The sequence below is a fragment of the Kockiozyma suomiensis genome (assembly GCF_038497685.1).
Source record: "Kockiozyma suomiensis strain NRRL Y-17356 unplaced genomic scaffold V2V93scaffold_5, whole genome shotgun sequence".
Lineage (NCBI taxonomy): Eukaryota > Fungi > Ascomycota > Lipomycetes > Lipomycetales > Lipomycetaceae > Kockiozyma > Kockiozyma suomiensis.
Genome location: NW_027117668.1, coordinates 29520 through 47904, shown reverse-complemented (window position 1 = coordinate 47904; position 18385 = coordinate 29520). Strand labels below are relative to the sequence as shown.

At 47.2% G+C, this 18385-nt stretch overlaps 9 protein-coding genes across 9 annotated transcripts; 4 read left to right on the top strand and 5 right to left on the bottom strand.

Moving 5' to 3' along the window:
- Position 1: 1 nt before the first annotated feature.
- V2V93DRAFT_358004 (uncharacterized protein) lies at positions 2-2248 on the top strand (the record flags this gene model as incomplete). Its single annotated transcript, XM_066908047.1, has 3 exons — positions 2-194; positions 275-1792; positions 1851-2248. The coding sequence occupies 3 exons, from the start codon at positions 2-4 to the stop codon at positions 2246-2248; spliced, it is 2109 nt and encodes a 702-aa protein (XP_066766361.1).
- A 27-nt stretch (positions 2249-2275) lies between these two features.
- On the bottom strand, positions 2276-3756 carry V2V93DRAFT_367170 (peptidase family M28-domain-containing protein). Its single transcript, XM_066909501.1, has one exon. The coding sequence runs from the start codon at positions 3572-3574 to the stop codon at positions 2429-2431; it is 1146 nt and encodes a 381-aa protein (XP_066766360.1). The 5' UTR covers positions 3575-3756; the 3' UTR covers positions 2276-2428.
- V2V93DRAFT_367169 (uncharacterized protein) lies at positions 3704-6936 on the top strand. The gene is made up of 3 exons (XM_066909500.1): positions 3704-5414; positions 5480-5838; positions 5929-6936. Exons 1-3 carry the CDS (start codon positions 3817-3819, stop codon positions 6687-6689), a joined length of 2718 nt encoding a protein of 905 aa, XP_066766359.1. The 5' UTR covers positions 3704-3816; the 3' UTR covers positions 6690-6936.
- Positions 6937-7467: 531 nt separating this feature from the next.
- On the top strand, positions 7468-8481 carry V2V93DRAFT_367166 (uncharacterized protein). Its single transcript, XM_066909499.1, has 3 exons — positions 7468-7941; positions 8000-8220; positions 8283-8481. The coding sequence occupies exons 1-3, from the start codon at positions 7608-7610 to the stop codon at positions 8400-8402; spliced, it is 675 nt and encodes a 224-aa protein (XP_066766358.1). The 5' UTR covers positions 7468-7607; the 3' UTR covers positions 8403-8481.
- On the bottom strand, positions 8285-9581 carry V2V93DRAFT_367163 (HotDog domain-containing protein). The gene is made up of 4 exons (XM_066909498.1): positions 8942-9581; positions 8828-8875; positions 8663-8773; positions 8285-8591 (listed from the first exon to the last, which is right to left on the bottom strand). Exons 1-4 carry the CDS (start codon positions 9482-9484, stop codon positions 8466-8468), a joined length of 828 nt encoding a protein of 275 aa, XP_066766357.1. The 5' UTR covers positions 9485-9581; the 3' UTR covers positions 8285-8465.
- Positions 9582-9861: 280 nt separating this feature from the next.
- On the bottom strand, positions 9862-12712 carry V2V93DRAFT_385394 (adaptin N terminal region-domain-containing protein). Its single transcript, XM_066912236.1, has 3 exons — positions 12453-12712; positions 11515-12396; positions 9862-11430 (listed from the first exon to the last, which is right to left on the bottom strand). The coding sequence occupies exons 1-3, from the start codon at positions 12639-12641 to the stop codon at positions 9976-9978; spliced, it is 2526 nt and encodes an 841-aa protein (XP_066766356.1). The 5' UTR covers positions 12642-12712; the 3' UTR covers positions 9862-9975.
- A 126-nt stretch (positions 12713-12838) lies between these two features.
- On the bottom strand, positions 12839-14290 carry V2V93DRAFT_367159 (FMN-dependent dehydrogenase). The gene is made up of 2 exons (XM_066909497.1): positions 13163-14290; positions 12839-13100 (listed from the first exon to the last, which is right to left on the bottom strand). The coding sequence occupies exons 1-2, from the start codon at positions 14268-14270 to the stop codon at positions 12937-12939; spliced, it is 1272 nt and encodes a 423-aa protein (XP_066766355.1). The 5' UTR covers positions 14271-14290; the 3' UTR covers positions 12839-12936.
- A 954-nt stretch (positions 14291-15244) lies between these two features.
- On the top strand, positions 15245-16982 carry V2V93DRAFT_367155 (uncharacterized protein). The gene has a single exon (XM_066909496.1). It carries the CDS (start codon positions 15302-15304, stop codon positions 16733-16735), a length of 1434 nt encoding a protein of 477 aa, XP_066766354.1. The 5' UTR covers positions 15245-15301; the 3' UTR covers positions 16736-16982.
- V2V93DRAFT_367153 (mitochondrial 54S ribosomal protein uL29m) lies at positions 16857-18315 on the bottom strand. The gene has a single exon (XM_066909495.1). It carries the CDS (start codon positions 17908-17910, stop codon positions 16969-16971), a length of 942 nt encoding a protein of 313 aa, XP_066766353.1. The 5' UTR covers positions 17911-18315; the 3' UTR covers positions 16857-16968.
- Positions 18316-18385: the final 70 nt, after the last annotated feature.

The following is an 18385-nucleotide window of genomic DNA, read 5'->3' as shown; positions in this document are numbered from 1 at the left end:
GATGGCAAACTCAAGAAGGAAGTCTAAAAGAGGTCGCTCTGGAGATAGCAGTACTGCTAGTGCTGGTGGCGGTGGTCAGCCTGCATCAAGACGTGGCACTGCTGCTTCAGGACGGGGTCGTCGAGGTCGCGGCAATGCACGGCTTACTTCTGGAATCAAAGGGGAGCATGTTCGCGGAAACCGAGGGTCACAGGGTGAATAACCACACTGAATGCTCATTTGCTTTGCTCGTGGGTGAAGCCTACTCGATAAGGCTAACATATCTGATTTCCAGGCCTCGGCGCTCCGCGCTTTACCATGCGTGACGAAGCTACGCACACCTCAGAAATACACGGATACGACAACCGAATATCTTCTACGTCTTCCTATCGGAGACGCATCCCAATTGCTTTTGTTAGGTCTTCTACGATGACTGGTGCCGACATCGATCCCGAGATCCTTTCGCCTTCTCAATCGACAACCGACGAAGATGACAATGATGTTGGAGAAGTAGCTGCAGAGGATGTCATGGGCGATGAATTAGTCCAAGAGGGCAAAGCTGGCGAAGAAGAGTATAACGAAGACGAAGAAAATACGGAAGTACTTTATGACGAGATCCTCGACGAAGAGGACGAACTTGTCGAGCGCACTAGACAGCTGTCCGTTCTACCTCCTCCGGCTAGAATGAAAGAACCTGACTTGGCCATTGATACCACATCTGCGGCTGAAACTATCTCACCAGCTGAGCCGGAGCTCGTCGAACATGAGGTTTCTGATATGTTTAATATTCCTGATGATCTCCTATTCACAATTGATGAGACAGCATCATCTTTCTCCGAAGAGTTGCAATCTCAAGCAGAACAGATTGTATTCCGTCCCCGGCACCTGAAGTCAAGCGCGTCTAGTGTCAGATTTGATGCTCAAAAACTTTCAATACCCGTTTCTTCCTCTACAGTCCGTATAGTCGAAGATAATTCCCTTGCTACGGCCGTAACTCACCCTCCAAATATCATGGTATCCGAACATCACCGTGAGATTATTGAACTGTCAAGTTCTCCCACACATGAGCCTGTACGAAAACGGTCGTCAAAGAAAAAACGTACCAGAAAGCAAAGACGCGCTAACGACCCATTCCCCTATACTATGTTGGATGAGGAGGAGGTCGATCCTCTCGATGATTATATCAAAAATCTGCTCGAAGATGATTTTGAAGAGGTAAAAGAAGTTGATGAGGAAATTGCAGACGAAGTTGACGCGGATGTGTCTGTGAAAGCCCTTCAAATGGGCCAAGAGGATGAGAGTGAAAATTACGAAGATATAGAAGATGACGAAGACGAGGATACTGATGATGATGATGATGAAGATGATGATCAGTTTGAAGATGAGGATGAGGATGGCGAAGACGATGATGAAGATGATGAGTATGATGAGTCTGATGATGACTTACTTGAAGCAGAACGTCGATTTGCTGCTTCTGCTTTCATGGAAGTCGCTTTATCTGGTCGTCAAATGAAGAAGAAGAGCAAAATGCCTGACTTTAATAACTCTGACGAGGAGTTGGAATATCATCTTCGCGCTCAATGGATGAAGGACAAGTCCGCAAAGAAGCAGCGCAAGGTTGAAAGAGAAAAACTTCGCCAGCAAGGATTGCTGGGAAAGAAGGCAAAGAAAACCGGAAAGCCGGAGCTCAAAGCGAAATATAGAACTGGAATGAGGATTTCAGACGTAGAGCGCGAAATTGGGGAATTCTTAGCAAACAGAGCGCAGACTACACTAGCACTACCCCCGATGGCCAAAAATGATCGAAAGAGAGGTAAAAAAATCTTTTATCCAAAGTCAGAGAAGTTTCATTAACGGTCCGATTTATATAGTTCATATATTAGGCATGTCATACAGGCTGGTCTCCAAGTCACAGGGCAGTGGAAATAACAGATTTACGATACTATACAAAAATGGACGTACCTATCAAGATAACGGATTTGGTCCATCCAGTATTGCTGAAGAGAAATTCCTTCCTCGCCTGGGCAAGAAATCTAAACGCGACCAACCGATCAAAAGTTTCTCTAAGGGAGGCACTGGGCAGTTCAACCACAGAGATGGAGATGTCGTCGGAGGAGATGCACCCGAGATTAGCGGGGAAAATGTCGGTCGACGATTACTTGAGAAAATGGGTTGGCTATCAGGATCAGGACTCGGTGCAGGCGGCAATCAAGGAATGGCTTCTCCTATTCTGGCGAAAGTGAAGACCGGCAAGGCGGGTCTAGGATAATGCTCGAAGACCTGGCTCTGATAACACTATTGATGCAAATTTGCAGGACGGTCAAATTATAGCCATGTGTATACTATCTTTTGATTAAATTTTTTAAATTAGAATACAAATCTGCTGTTTATCGTACAGTGTCATCTCTCTGCCATGCAAACCTCCAGCTAGGTATTTATGCAGCTTCTATCATACAAACTCGCCAAGTCCCAGATAACCAGCAACCCAGGTGGTCACAAAAATACTCCAATCATGAATAACATCTAAGTCAAGGTTTTTTGCGTTGTCTTCAAGCGTGTGCCAAGTTACGGGAAAAGGAACTGGGATAACGTGCAAAACAGGTGTCCCTTTTCTTAAGAACGGCATATGGTCGTCGTCAATAAACGCGTTCGTCATCAAATTTGTAGGATTAACAAAATTGGTCTTGACTTTCGATTTTGCAATGCCTATTTTCCTTACTAATGCTTCAGCAGCCGCCAGCTGCCGACATGCCCAGGCTGTCAGCCCAAAGAAACATGGAACGGTAGGTGAATCCGCGCCCAGTAAGTCCAGCAGCACAAATAAGTCAATATTTTGGATTTCTGAGAACCGCCCGTGAGGGTATGCTCTGGTCTCGGACTCCCAGCGTTCAGCAAGATGGCGCGCACCGTAAAGCGAGTCTTTTGTAGACCACTTAACCATAGCCTCTTCGCCGTCCATAAAAATGATCTGCAATCCTAATTCATCTCTAGCAGAAAAAGGATCGTTTTTCCATCGTCGCCTGCTAGCAGCCGTCACAGCTTCGGCAAGATACATCAGGATAGCGCATGGCACAGCAGAGTCAGTGGCACCAATAAAACCATGAGGCGCAACTTTTGAGTCGTAGTGAGCAACCAATGTCAAATACTTTGCTGATATATCATCATCAGAGTCTGGTGGTGCCAGTTTGAAAATCAAGTTTGTGAAATTTAGGGAACCAGAAAGTCCACCGTATTCAGGAACCGGAGCAGTGAAATGGTCTTTGATTAGCGTCCAGCCTTCACCGAGTCTAGTGAAGTGATTGACGATATGATTTTGAACAGCTGTTGAGTTAGTAGACCCTGGTATCCGTGGTATCAATATAGGCGATAGCAGCGCAGGTGGTGAACTGCCGGCCGAGTAATGTGGATCAAGAGCAGGCAGAGGCGGATATGCGCTGTAAAGTGTCTGGACCTGATCTTCGTCGAGTTCTGTCCGCTGCAGAGGCTGAGCTGCAGTCAGCGTAGTAAGCAGCAGCAAAGCCAGTCCGAGCAGCACCGTAGACTGTCTCCGAGCCAATACAATGACCATTGTGAGCACAGTGAACTTGGCTGACATGAATGGTATAGATTTCGGCGCGGCATCTGCAAATTGTAAGCATAAGGGGTTTGTGAGAATAGTATCTACGAATAGCCGGCTGTCAGACGCAAGCGGATTACTCGAGCGCCAAAGCTATCGCTTAAGATAGTCTTTAGACGCGCTCGTTGTCTCTACCTTTTCTTATCGTCGCACCACTTAGAAATTGCTTGGAGTGCCGACTGCACCTTGTACTTAGTTCTGTTTTTCAAGTAACAGTCACAATGTCGGGTACGTCCGCGACCGACACGCACCCGCTACGCTCAGAAACGGCCTCCGTTGCGACTGATGACATTAACGACGCCCCTGGATCACCAATCATCGCAGATTTCCAGGACTCCATGGGCGAAGACTCGGCTACAAACGGCGAGTCATCGCAAGCTATGGATGAGCTTGATTACGGCGAGTCAGGCGACGAAGACAGTCCGCTTCTGCAGCAGCCTCAACCAAAACGCGGACGTCGCTTTTTCCAGAATGGCTTCTTTGGTCAGCGTGCCTCTTCGCCTTCGTATTCGGAAGCCGACACAGCTGATTCTGCTACCGAAGCTGACTTGCTCCTCCCTTCACCTTCAGAGACCTCATCTGTGCGCCTAATCAGCCGGGGGCGATGGGGCACCTTCTTAATTCGCTTAGCTACTTACATGGCCATTGGTATATTTTTCATTTTGGGCTGGAAACTGGTGTTTCTCCCTCGGACGACTCTTCGTAGAGATTTGGCCAGATTGCGACATTTTCAAATGTCTCTGCCTGATCTCGAACGAGCTTTATTCCGCGTTCCTGACCCAAATTCAATTCGAGAGTGGTCTAATTATTACACATCCGGAGTTCATCTCGCGGGAACGAATCTTTCGCAAGCTCAATGGACTGCAGACAAGTTCACTGAGTATGGCATCAAAACTGAAATCGTACCGTACTATACTTACCTCAACTACCCTAAAGATCACGGGCTTCGTCTTTTGGGAATCAATGAGACCGTCAAATACGAAGCTTCTCTTGAAGAGGATCCTCTGCCTGAGGATCCCACGTCAATGCGAGCAGATCGGGTGCCTACTTTTCATGGATATTCAGCCAACGGAAACGTCACAGGACAGTATGTCTATGTAAACTATGGTCGACAAAAAGACTTTGATATACTCGAACAGCACGGTGTCAGTGTTACAGGAAGAATTGTGATTGCGCGCTATGGCGGGCTGTTCCGCGGCTTGATTGTTAAAGGCGCGCAGGAGCGGGGAGCTGTGGGCGTGCTTATGTACACTGACCCAGGTGATGATGGAAACGTTACAATCTACAATCACTATAAGTCATATCCCGATGGACCAGCGCGTAATCCCTCCAGCGTCCAGCGGGGTAGTGTGCAGTTTTTGTCAGTCACACCAGGAGACCCCACCACACCAGGATGGCCAAGTACACAATTCGCTGAACGCACTGATCCTTACAACAGTATTCCTTCCATCCCGTCACTTCCAGTCAGTTATCGGGATATGATTCCTATCTTGTCTGAGCTCAACGGTATGGGCTTTAATCCCAATGATATTGGAGAAGACTGGAGGGGTGGTTTAAGAGAGTTTGATTATTCATCAGGTCCTAGTACCAACAGCTTGAATATGTTTAACCTACAAGAGTACAAAACAACGCCCATCTGGAATACTATCGGTCGTATCGATGGTATCATCAAGGATGAAGTCGTTATCATTGGCAATCATCGCGATGCATGGGTTGTCGGTGGAGCCGGAGATCCTAATAGCGGTTCTGCGGTACTGATTGAGCTTGCGCGTGCTTTTGGGGAATTGAAGAAGCAAGGTTGGAAGCCTCTGAGATCTATGTGAGTTTCATTTTATATTGCAAATTCTAGGAGATTGATTTTGATATTAATATGTCGATTATTAGAATTCTCGCATCTTGGGATGGAGAAGAATATGGTCTACTTGGTTCCACCGAGTGGGGTGAGGATCTGGCAAAGTTCCTTGGTGCTAAAGCTATGGCATACCTGAATGTGGATGTTGCTGTATCGGGACCTCACCTTGACGTTTCAGCTTCTCCTCTGTTGACTACGATTTTCAAGGATGTTGCCAAAAGAGTTGCACATCCAAGCGGTGGCTATGTGTACGACCACTGGTTCACCGACTCAAATGCCCATGTCGGATCTCTTGGATCCGGTAGCGATTACACGGTCTTCCTTGACCATTTGGGTATCCCTTCAATTGACTTTGGATTTGGCGGCGATTCCAACGATGCCGTTTACCATTGTAAGTAGCTCTTTATTCAAAGTAGCTCTTTATTCAAAGTAGCTCTTTATTCACTTATCAAATAACACATTACTGACATACGTCCGTTAGACCACTCTAATTATGACTCTTCTGCATGGATGAACAGATACGGCGACCCAAGCTGGGAGTTTCATGCTACTATGGTAAAGATATGGGGTCTATTAGTATTGCAACTGAGTGAAGTCGAAGTGATTCAGTTTGACGTGGAAGAATATGCGCGGTCACTGGTCTCGTACTTTCGACGCATACAAGAAAAGATTGGTGAGATTGCGACTGACAATGCTGAACCAACTTCGACTTCGAGTTGGATGGATAGTGGAGTCTATAGCTGCCCCGACAAAGATGGCAGTCTGATTCGCGAGTGTACATATATCGATCGGGAGGCCGCCGCTGATGTCGATCTTCCTGACTTTGAATTGGGATGGTGGTATATTGCGTCGTCTTTGCATAATTGCACGAATGCTCTTGAGAATCTCATGAAAACAGCTGCAAAGTTTGAAGAGAAATCGTCGTATGTCCGCGCTGAGTATTTGACTGACTATCCGTGGTTTAAGAGCTACAAGAAGATGCGTCTGTATGTTCAAATTCAGGAACTGAATTCTCGGTACATGAAGTTTGAGCGTAAGTTCTTGTACGCACAAGGTCTTGACGATCGGGAGTGGTTCAAGCATATTGTGTTTGCACCTGGAATCTGGACCGGATATGCAGGAGCCACGTTTCCTGGCCTGGACGAGGCGTTGGATGCACGCGATATACGGAACACCAAGAAATGGTTGGATATTATCACGAATGCAGTTAATGATGCGTCCGCGTTAATTGATATCGATTAGTGTTCACCGCTACGCATGATTGAAGTTTGGGCGTTGGTTATATTGCATTTTTGTTCCTCTTGATCCTTGAAAGACTTATGAAGAGTATTAACGATAGAAAACTATCAAGTGTGCGTTATTGTCCTCCCGTAATATGTTTAAACTTGCATAGTCGAGTGAAAGTGGTTAGGAGCAGCAGATTAATTTATTCGTTGTGTATAGTAAATCGACAGCATTGGATCAAATATAATATCATATAAGTTGTGCATATTATTATAACTAGATGGTAAAAGAACGGAATGTAATAGCCAATATACTACCTATAACTTCAGTGTGGTTCAGACGAAGCTGCTGTCGTAATATTGACAGCCTGAAGTAGGCCCTGAGGACTATCCACTTTCACAGTGCACTCTTTTCCAGCATTTCAGCCAGAGAAAAAAATTAGTAGCAGCTGTATATATAGTGTTGGTTTTGCTTTACAACTTGATCTGCAACTGTATCAAGTGTGCTGATGAGGGCGGTTGAGGCGACTCAAGAATATGGGCTGCTCTGTACCGTCAAATGAACACGAAGGCAGAATGTTGTTTCAAGGCGTGTGCGTTGACCACACTCATGGTTATTCAGTAGTAGTAGTCAGACGGATACACGAATTAAACATCAAGAGTTGTGATGACAGATAGTGCCATCTCAAAACAAATATATAGCGTCATTGGAGGTGAGAGAGCGAACCCGAATGGACTCGATTGGTAGAGCCCTAAACCCATGATCTCACATGGGATGGTACAAACGCCTCGGAGATTTGGTGTTATCACCGGATTAGGCGGAGCACGTGTAGATGATAGCAATATCAGATGAACGCGTTGGAACACCGCGACAGTTTGATCGTCTCCATCTGGTTAACTTCACCAGCGTTGTTATTTCTTATCCATTAAGAGTAAAATGGCTACAGATTTTGTCTATGATCTTAAGGCTAAGTCATTGAGTTCACTTGTTCCGCCCGCTACTGCGATATCGCTCGCTCGATCCATCGTCGCTGACTTGGATGGCACTTGGACAAAATGTTCGAAGTATAACAAAGCCCAGGGTATCTCTGTGCAGACTTACAGTAGGCATTTATATGGCGAGAAGTGGTCTGCGCGCAAATCTGTGCATGATGTTCCTTGGGAGTGGTTTATGAGTGGGTTATGCGAAGACCATACGAAGAACGAGCTTGAATATATTCATGATTTCAATTCGTATAAAGAAGTTGATGGAGGAGAGAGTGGCTGGAAAGGTGAGTTACTTGATTTAGCTCACTGCGACAAGTGTACTCAACAAGGTGTCATATATAGGAGTCATTTCCCATTACAAGATGGGTGGTATACTCTCGGACCGCGAGACCCCAGTGTGGCTCTTTGCCAAACAACCTGATCTCAACGTGCGAGAATTTTTTGTGATTTCTACTCCTGCAGAGTTCGAATCAACTCCAGGACGAGTGAAAGCCGCATTTTCAGCGATTGAACACGTACAAGAGCTGCCTGATGGGAAGATACAATGGGTAATGGCTTTAGTCGTATGTGTACATCATTATCACACTTGTGTCTTGAGCAGTCTCACTAACATCATCTCCTACAGAGCGATGGCGGTGGTCTAGTACCTAAATGGATACAAGATATTGCACTGCCGAAAATCATCTCGAACGATGTCCCAAGTTTCCTTGCCTGGGCAAAGAACAAATACGCCACAGAGTCATGAAATACCTTTCTCACCTTTGTAAATTCTATTCGAACAGTTCGTAATCTAATAATAATAGTCTCTCTACATATTCGCTAAACTTTGTAACTTGTACTTTTTAGGGACCACAAACACCGCGGTGGCCTCCGCTAGCTTCTTACCGCTAGAATTCCGTACAACGCCTGCAACCAGCGCCTTCTTGTCAGTGTTCTACAGAGAAAAGTGAAATCAGAATTGTTAGTCAAAGGCCTTAGCAAGACCATCATATAGTTATTCCCTACCTCTGTAACATATGTCTCAACTGACAGAACCTGGTTGGCCATGGTCGGGCTGCGATAATTGACAGTTAGGTTTGCCGTCACTGCCGTCCGACCAGTAAGAGGTAATATAGCCTGTGAGACATCGTTATAAGCAGATTACCAAAATCTTGAAAAAAAATTACTTACAGCACGGGCGAGACATTCGTCGAGCAAAGAAGCTATTAGTCCACCATGCTATTATAATACCCCACAGATCAGTATCGACATACAGCAGTTTCATAGCAATCAAAGAATGCTCACCACAATCCCTGGAAATCCCGACAGCTGCCAGCCACAGTGAATCACCGAAACAACTTTGTTTTCTTTCTCATTGACAAATACAATTCCTGGTACAGCAAACTTCCCGGGTCCTTTCAGAGTTCCCGAAAGAAACCCCGAATCGCGGTATGTCTCAGGGATATCCATCCACATCCGTCGCTCAACGTAGTCGTTTTCTTTCCGCATTTTGCCAACCATCGCAGAGCTCTGTAACTCATCCTCAACTTTTTGGATAAATTTCACTTCCTCGGCTGAGCCGGGTGCGGGGAGTCGGGGAAGGAAGAAAGCGGACAGCTCAAATGGAGAATACCGATACGCAAGCGCAGCTCCCGCAACAGCCGAAGTAGCCGCTACTACTAAAGTTGATAGCTCGAATACCGATCGTCTAGCAGGGGTGGCTGAGATATTTGACGGAGCAGAGACTGAGAATAGTCGTTTCGTGTCGCGACGGAAGACAGCGAGCTTACTGACTGATCTTGCAGCAGATGAGCGTATGATTGAGCGCATTGCAAGTCTGTCAATCATTTTGAAATAAATAAAAAGGTATTATTAACAGAATACGCTAGCTAATGCTGCGGATACTCGCTGCTGATATTACCGCGAGAGAGAGGGGCATGCTTGCATCTATCGTTACTCACCCACCTATTCTATGCACGTGATTCGGAAGTTCATAGTAAAGTCTTAGGTACCGGTTCACCGAGGTTAAGGATCTCAAATAGGATGACGTCAGACGAGTGCTCTTGGTGGACCGGAGCAAGGCAGAATCTACAAAGACCAATTGTTTTCCATTATTGTACAGGAAAAACCGTTTCGAATGATGTGGACATAAAATCCTCGAGAGACTGGATCCTTTACATTTCATTTCGGCAAAATGCAAACCGCTGGTTCTTGGTATTTAGGGATACACGTTATAATGCTCATTATATTCACTAATTCCATATATAAAAATAAAAGTATATACAAAAAGAATTGCTTTTCACGTATGCACATAGCTATGCATATAAAAAAGTACGCGCTCAGCGCCCAGACAACAATCCAGCCTGAGCAGCCACGTCTTCGTCCTCACTCTCATCACTCTCATCCTCCTCCTCACTTTCTTCATCACTGTCGTCCTCTTCGCTATCGTCGGAGTCTTCGTCGGAGTCTTCGTCATCGGAATCATCATCTTCGTCGCTGTCCTCGCTAACTTCGACAATGACTTCAACCTCACTCCCGCTGCTCTCGTCCTCATCGTCTTCATCAACATTCTCAGCTGCCAGCTGATCTTCTGCCGACTCGCTATCGCTAATCATCTCATTCTTAGAACGTTCTCCAAAGAACTCGTCCAACGTAACATGATAATCCTCCTCCTTTTTTGAAACTGGCAGTGCTGCAGTAGCAGGTTTCTTGTCTGCAATAATTGCAGGCTTCTTTACCACTTTCTTGGCTTTGCCCGTACTCTTTTCAGCCTTCTTACTCTTCTTACTCTTTTTGCTCTTCTTGCTCTTCTTGATGGCAGATTGTATAATGCGCGTAGAAGCATAATTATCTTCAATAACCTCCTTAACATCATCGCGGATCGACGCATCGGGCGTCTCGGCACTCCAGAGGGGCAAAGGCGAAGTCGCAGCCACAATCCCGTTAACAAGCATACCAGTGCTTCCCAGTAAGAAAGCTTCCTTACCCTGTGACGGCGAAGGGGCATATGGCGAGGGCTTTGGTGCTTGCAGAAGGAGCTTTGCCAATGGCGCGCCCGGCGCGTCAAGAACGGATTTATACAGTCTTGCTCGATCACGCAAATCATAAGAGGTATCGTAACGCGCAAGAAGCATTACATACTCAAACAACAGATCCATCGGGTCAGCCGGTGGCTTTATAGTTGGCTCCAGTTCGCCACTGTCTCCATTAACTGCCGTCGACTCATCAGGAATAGGCCGGTCCTCAATATGATATGAGTAAATTTTGGCGGCAAGCAAAATGATTTGTAATTTCGTAACCTCATCTTCGTCAACAAAGCCCTTTGCGCACTTTCGGAGTACATCAGGCGCAATGTTCTGCGCAATACCTGCAAACTCGCCTACAAGCCACACAATACTCGCACGGGCAAGCGGCACACGCGACTTATCGAGAGCAGCAGCAAGTCGTGCAACGGTCTTGATGTGACTCTTGGGTGACAGCTGAATAATGTATCGAATCACCGTCAGCGACTCGCCAACAAGGACGTGATTGGAAGAGTGGATTTGCTTGAGAAGCCAGCGCAAGCAGCGACGAGCAATTGTTGGGGATATTTGAGCGCAGCGACCAATCGCGCGGACTGATTCGGCTACAAGGGCAGAATCAGCGGTAGTGGCGTAATATTGCAGCTCAGAGAGTACTTCAGAGACATTGCTTTCGGAACAAGATAATGTGAGAACTTCAATCTTGGGCTTTGCAATCTGTAGCGGGTCGGATGGAAGTACGTAGAAATATTTTAGATACGGCGCAAACAGGTCCTACAGGCAATATTAGCATCAGATAATGACAAAAGCTCTATATAAAAAGCCAAAAATAATATAGAATACAGATAGTGCACTAACCTGGCTAGTCAATGCAAGCACGACAATATTTGTCATAACGACATATTGAATCTCCGACGGCTGAGCCAGCAATCTGACAAGAGGTGGCCCAAGGAACGATAAATCGGCTTCTGGAACTAGCGAGTTGAAAAGATTGACAACGGCCATGACGACGGCACTATTGCGACTCTGTAGAAGTGGCTTAGCGGCGGCAAGCAACCGCTCAAGGTCAGGATCGATAACGAATTCTTCTTCCGCGAGAGCCGGTTGATCATCTCCGCTACCATCATCGTCAGAGTAGAATGTGTCTTTGGGTTTCCGGACCATTGAGCCCTTAGGTACGTAGACGCGCACGTAGCGCGTCATGACATCCAAAAGACACACTAGACCCCACTCTTCAATGTCTGCAAGCATAGTACAGTATCTCCGGTAGTGTACGTGAAACATCTCAAGCCGGTCGGGACAGACGCGGACAAAAGTCTGCACAGCGGAACCAACAACGTAGTAGCTCTTGTCTGCGAGTAGTGTAGCAAGGTATCCGACTAGCACTTCAAGATTACTTTTGTCAAGCTCGTATGCTTTCCCAATAGCAACTGCCGCCGCCCGTCGCACAACTGCAGATAAATCGACAATCGATTTACGGATCGCGAGTAGAACAATAGGCGCGATGCTGGGCACTTTAATACCTGAAAGCACTTTAATTGCCATTGCTCTGATTTGCGGGTTCTGGTCGCCAAGAGACTTTTGGATTGCATTGATTGACAGTAGAGCAAGATCTGATTCGCGTTCGGCATAGCGTAAAAGATAAATGTATACAAGCTTGCGGATTTCGAGTGTTTGCGCAGCCGAGTTCTTGACAATCTCGGGGAAGTACTCGGTCACGTCCTCTCCTTTCGACATGAGCTGCAGTATTGTTAGCGTCGTGTCAGATGATACCAAAAAAAAACTAATCGGCATACGGTAGCAATTGCCTTCATTCCTTGCAGTTTCTCTTTCTCATGACGTGAATTGAGAAACCGCTTGATGTCGCGCGAACGAAAGACACCGTCCTCACCAAGAGCAGGCGTCCGCGCTGAGGCTGCCGCCTCCATTGTAATCTCCCTAGCAGTCTCAAAAGCTGCCGTAATCTTCGACAATGACTCCGCCATTGTAGAAGAGAGGAGAGAAGAAGAGTTTGTAGACTGAGGAGCGGGAGAAAGACAGATTGTTCTGAATGAAGTGCTGCTTAGTCGGTGGCTTCATCCTCCAGATGGCTCGACCAGGGTCTAGGGTTACAGATATCAGATAGATGCGATAAACAACATAACCAACTGATATGGTATTGGTTTATAAACAGGAAAACTGTGCAGTTTATTGATAAGTAATAACCAGTTACGATGGAAGATAAAATTACACTCTGGCAAAAATAATTGTATAAAATTGTATGAATACTCCAAAAAGATGTTATAGTTTAGCCTTTGTACACGCTTCTAGAGAAGCAGCGGCGGTAGCAGGTGACGGTCCAATAATCGCATCTAGCTGAGATGTGTTCACAAAATGAGGACCAAGCTGGGTAATAGAAGTGGCACCAACTAATCGCATTGCGGTCTCGACCTCTTCTCGAAGAACTATGTAGATTTAAGGTAAGTCAGCGTAAACGTACACATAAAAAAATAAAAATAAGACATACTCTGTATTGCACGATAAACACCTGACTCACCAAATCCTCCAGCAAGGGCATATAGTGCTGGGCGGCCAATACCTACCTGCGTAGCACCAAGACAAAGTGCCTTGACAACGTCAGTTCCGCGCTGGATACCTCCGTCAATATAGATTTCTAGCTGTTTGAACACTTGGGGGGCGTATAATCGTAGTTCCTCAAGAACCATTAATGGAGCAGGAGCGCCGTCAATTGCGCGACCGCCGTGATTGGAAATTATAACACCATCCACCAGCTTCAGACCGGTTTTGGGGTCCCGCTGCTCAGCAGCAAGAACAACGTCTTCGACAGATTGGAGACCTTTCAGTATGATCTTCATGTCCACAGGGAGTAGAGATTTGAGCCAAAGTAGATCGTCCCAGACGAGATCCCCAGCCGTTCCCTGAAAAAGAGCACGGCCGACACCACCGCCAGCCGCCTCCTTATCGCCGAGACCAGAACTGGCAGATAACGGCTCCGAGTCGTCATCTTCGTCTGCGAGTCCGCTCTCGCGGACCTCTTCTCTACCAACTCTCTCATCAAGCTCACGCTTACCGGGTGTAGGAGCGTCGAGAGTCAATACTACAGCGCGGCAGCCGGTAGCAACAACATCTTTAAGTTGCTCGACGCTACGTGAACGCTCGTTCTGAACGTAAAGCTGGAATGCAAACGGCTGTTCAGAGGAAATTTTCGCAGATGTTATGTCGGGATATTTGAGGGACGCGTTGTTGGAAATCATTTGCAAGATTCCTTGCTTGCCACAAGCTCTCGCTATTGCTTTTTCGCCGTCAGGGTGAGCCAAGCGAGCGAGGGCTGCGGGAGAAACGAAGATGGGCAGCGTCGTCGAAACACCGAAAATAGAGGAAGACGTGTCGACTTTCGAAACATCGCGAAATATGCGAGGGCGGAAGAAAACTTTGGCGAAGACGTCGTGGTTGAAGACTTTGGAGAACATATCATCTGATGCCGAGAAGTAATAAGCCCATGCTTTCTTGGAGAGGGTCCTGCGAGCGTGTTCTTCAAAGTCGGCAATATTGATCATGTCTGCCGGCGTCTCCTTGTACAGAGGAGCAGATGAAGGGGCGGAAGGCGGAGGCATAGATACCTCAGGTGGTGGAGGAGCAGCAGCAGCAGCAGCAGCAGCAGGAGCACTATCAGAGAAGATGCCAACTACAGCATCTCCGTTTTTGAAGGTCTCTTCTAAAGTTCCGGGAGGATGAATTGCTTCAAAATCTTGAGTAGCGTCTTTACCGGCTCGAGTGAGAATGGAGCGCTTTCCGCCTGGATGATCGGGGAGAAAAGTAGTTACATCGTAGACTTTACCGTGGATAACGACCCAGCAGGATTTAGCGGAGCGGTGCTGGGCAAGCTCGTCAGCGGGCACTGAACGGGGCATTACTATGGTAGAAATATTAAGAGCGAAATGGAAATTAGAAAAGAAGAAAAAGGAGGAAAGAAGGATAAAAGAATTATGCCACTGCGGGGCAGATTCGGTTCCGTATTCTTCGAGGTTTGCGATTAGAGTAAGTGTAGCCCTTCGTGGGGGCGCTAGCTTCTCCTAAATGCTTACTAAATACTTAGTCACCACCTTATCTAATCTTGCCACAGGTGAGGAGCCTAGTATTGCACGTGACTTGGATTAGAATTGAGGCGACAGACGATAATAAGCAGGGGTATTTAGCATTGTAAAAGATCTGCAAAAAGTAGCAAACATGTTCCAGAAAGAATTGTTGGATTCGTAATGTTGTTTGTTGCGTTCAGATGCAATACTGTGTGCTGCTGGAGTAAACAGTTGGTATTCAAGTTCTGGCTGCCGGCCCCGGAAGAGGTACGGAGAAAAGATCTTACGTACTAAGCCAAATGCCCACTCATCAATCATTCTATGTCTGCTTTGCAACTTCTCGCAAACATCTCTCTTCTTCTACTCTTTCTATCAGTGGCTGGCTCGCAAACCGGCTGCAAAGTCCCAACAGCTTCTAGGAAAAGGGTTTTGTTGTTGGGGATAAGCAGCTTTCCTCCGAGCCGCACCCGCTTTTTTATAAGTCTGCTTCGATCTCGCTCCTCCTCTTCCTATCCATCTTCACCCTAACAGCTGCAACTTCCTAGTCCTGATTTTCTGTTATCTTTGCAATGGTGGCCGAAACCTCCTCTTCGCAGCCGGATCAGACTGATCTGCGCCAGCGGTCCGTCGCAGTTCCCGTTGCCGAGTCTCCTGCTCCGGCCTCCCCGGCTCACAAGCCGTATGTGCACATCACCGAGAAGCCATTCACCCTCCAGAACTGGCACCAGCACATCAACTGGCTCAATGTGACGCTGATTATCGTTATCCCGGTTGTCGGCTGTACCTGGGCCGTGTTCACTCCTCTCTGCCGCAAAACTGCCCTCTGGGCCTTCCTTTACTATTACATGACCGGTATCTCCATCACCGGTGGTTATCACCGTCTCTGGGCCCATCGCGCCTACTCCGCTCGCTTGCCTCTTAAGATTTTTTTTGCTGCCTTTGGTGGCGGCGCCGTCGAGGGCTCTATTCGCTGGTGGTCTGCTGGCCACCGCGTTCACCACCGCTACACCGACACCGATCGTGATCCGTACAACGTTCGCCGCGGACTGCTTTACTCGCACATCGGCTGGATGGTATTTGTCAAAAACCCTAAGAAGGCCGGTCGGGTTGATATTTCAGACCTGAACACTGATCCCATCGTCAAGTGGCAGCACCGCAATTACGTCCTCGTTCTCGCCGTCATGGGCTTTCTCTTCCCTATGGCCGTCGCCGGTCTCGGCTGGGGAGACTGGAAGGGTGGTCTTATCTGGGCTGGTGTAGTCCGTCTCACCGTCGTGCACCATGCTACCTTCTGTGTCAACTCTCTGGCTCATTGGATTGGAGACCAACCTTTTGATGATCGTCGGTCGCCACGTGACCATGTGCTCACCGCTCTAGTTACCTTCGGCGAGGGTTACCACAACTTCCACCACGAGTTCCCTTCAGACTACCGCAACGCAATTAAGTGGTACCAGTATGACCCCACTAAGTGGCTTATCTGGATATTCAAGAAGGTCGGCCTCGCCTCGGACCTCCAGACCTTTTCTCAGAATGCCATCGAGCAGGGTATCGTGCAACAGCGCCAGAAGAAGCTTGATAAGTGGCGCTCGCGTCTGAACTGGGGTGTCCCGCTTGAGCTGCTGCCTGTCATGGAGTTTGAGGACTTCCAGGCGCAGTCCAAAGAGCGTGCTCTTGTATTGATTGCCGGTGTCGTGCACGATGTGACCAACTTTATTGAGGGCCACCCTGGTGGAAAGGCTCTTATCCAATCGGGAATTGGCAAGGACGCAACTGCTATTTTCAACGGAGGCGTCTACGATCACTCCAATGCGGCCCACAACTTACTTTCTACTATGCGTGTCGGTGTCATTCGCGGTGGAATGGAGGTTGAGGTTTGGAAGATGGCGCAGCGCGAGAACAAAGACTCGACCATCAAGCTCGATTCCGAGAAGAACTCGATCGTGCGTGCTGGTTCTCAGGCTACTCGGATAAGTGCTCCTGTGATGAGTGCTGATGCTGCTTAGACATGTTGTTATGCTTTGCGTTTGGTTTTATTTTGATTCATATAACGGTCTCTATTTTATGAAGACATGTGCGCTCGTCCTAAAAGGTTGGACGTGCATCTGGGCAACGGTTTGCTTTCTCTTTTCGGATTGTGGGATGAAATAAGTAATTAAAGAAATGTACATGCTTGTAATTTTATTACACAAATTAGTTATTCAAAATGCGTCCTATATACAAATAAAAAAAACAAGGCTTAAACCTTTACTACCTCACTGTTTTCTGTAGTCTCTTCAAGTACATTCTCAAGGCCGTTTTCAGTATACTTGCTTTCGAGCTCTTTCAGCAAGTCACCATCGCTCTCGGCAATAATCTGCTGGGCATGCTCCCATGCCTTATACCGCTCGAGCAATACTGTGCGTATATTTTTCATCGTAATTTGAACAGCATCAACGGGCTCGGAAAGCATACTCTTCGCGGACTCTACGCGTCCTCGGCGTAGCACTCGGTGTAGAGCACTAGTTTCAGTCTTGAGGAGGTTGAGTTCACGAAGACAGACGTACCAGAGAGTGTGCAAATCCTCGTACTGCTTCCGGCGTAGCTCAGGAACGCCCCATGGTCGCCCGAGATCGTCATAAACGTCCGGATGTGTCAATGCAGAATCCTTTGAGCGGAAAAACTGCCATAACGGATGGTCGTCTGGCGTTACGATACGTGCGGGGGCCGGAGTAATCGGTGGACGAGGCTGTAGGTCCCAATGCTCGCCGCGAAAACTCTTAACCAACGGCACGACCTGTGTATCAATAATTCCTGAAGAAATAGCTTTGCGCCGCTGCAGGATACGACTCTCGGCAGCAGCCTGCGCTATTCGGGCCTGCTTTGCCGCCCTCCGCGCCCGCGCAGCAGCGCGGGCTACTCGTGCGTTTACACGCGCAGCAGAAAGGGCACTGTTTTGAGAACCATCTGCAGCAGCATTTCGAGCCGCAGTATCAGCACGTAGCTTAGAGGAATACTCGTGTGCTCTTGCATAGTCGGCGTTGTGAGCACGTATCGATGCTGCGATGCGCTCGTCGGCATCGTTAGACGCTGATGCTCGCAGTGCTGTAGCCACATGTAACCCTCGCAATTGAATATTTGGTAAGCCAGCAGTCTTCAAGCAGAACACTCGCGACTGCAGCAGTCGACTTGTCTGATTCATGATGTTGCTTGTTACTGCTGCTGCTGCTGCGACTGTTGCTTAGTCCTAGACCTTCCTCTCGGGTGGTTCTCTAAATTTTTCCACTTCCGCATGCTTACATTTAGAGGTATTTGTACCAATATAACAGCCCAAGATTTGAAAGCTCAATCAATACAAGACAAAGTGCAGAATGCAGCGCTACAGAGCAGCCGCAAATTATTCCTTGAGAAAATTGAAGGATGTTGACATAGTATTATTGCGGATTTTGATTTGCAAAAAAAAGTGCTCTCTAACTTGGTCGGCGTGCACGTTCTTGAAGAATCAATAATCTGACAGCTGGAATCAGATATGACTGAGACTCATTTCAAAGCTAATAGATAATAGAAGATTTTGTAAAGAAACAGATATAAACAAGGCAGATAGACATAGTTACGTCGCCTGCAATCTAGTTGCATGCTTTATGATTGTTTGTGCCCGAACTGCCTACAGAAGCCAA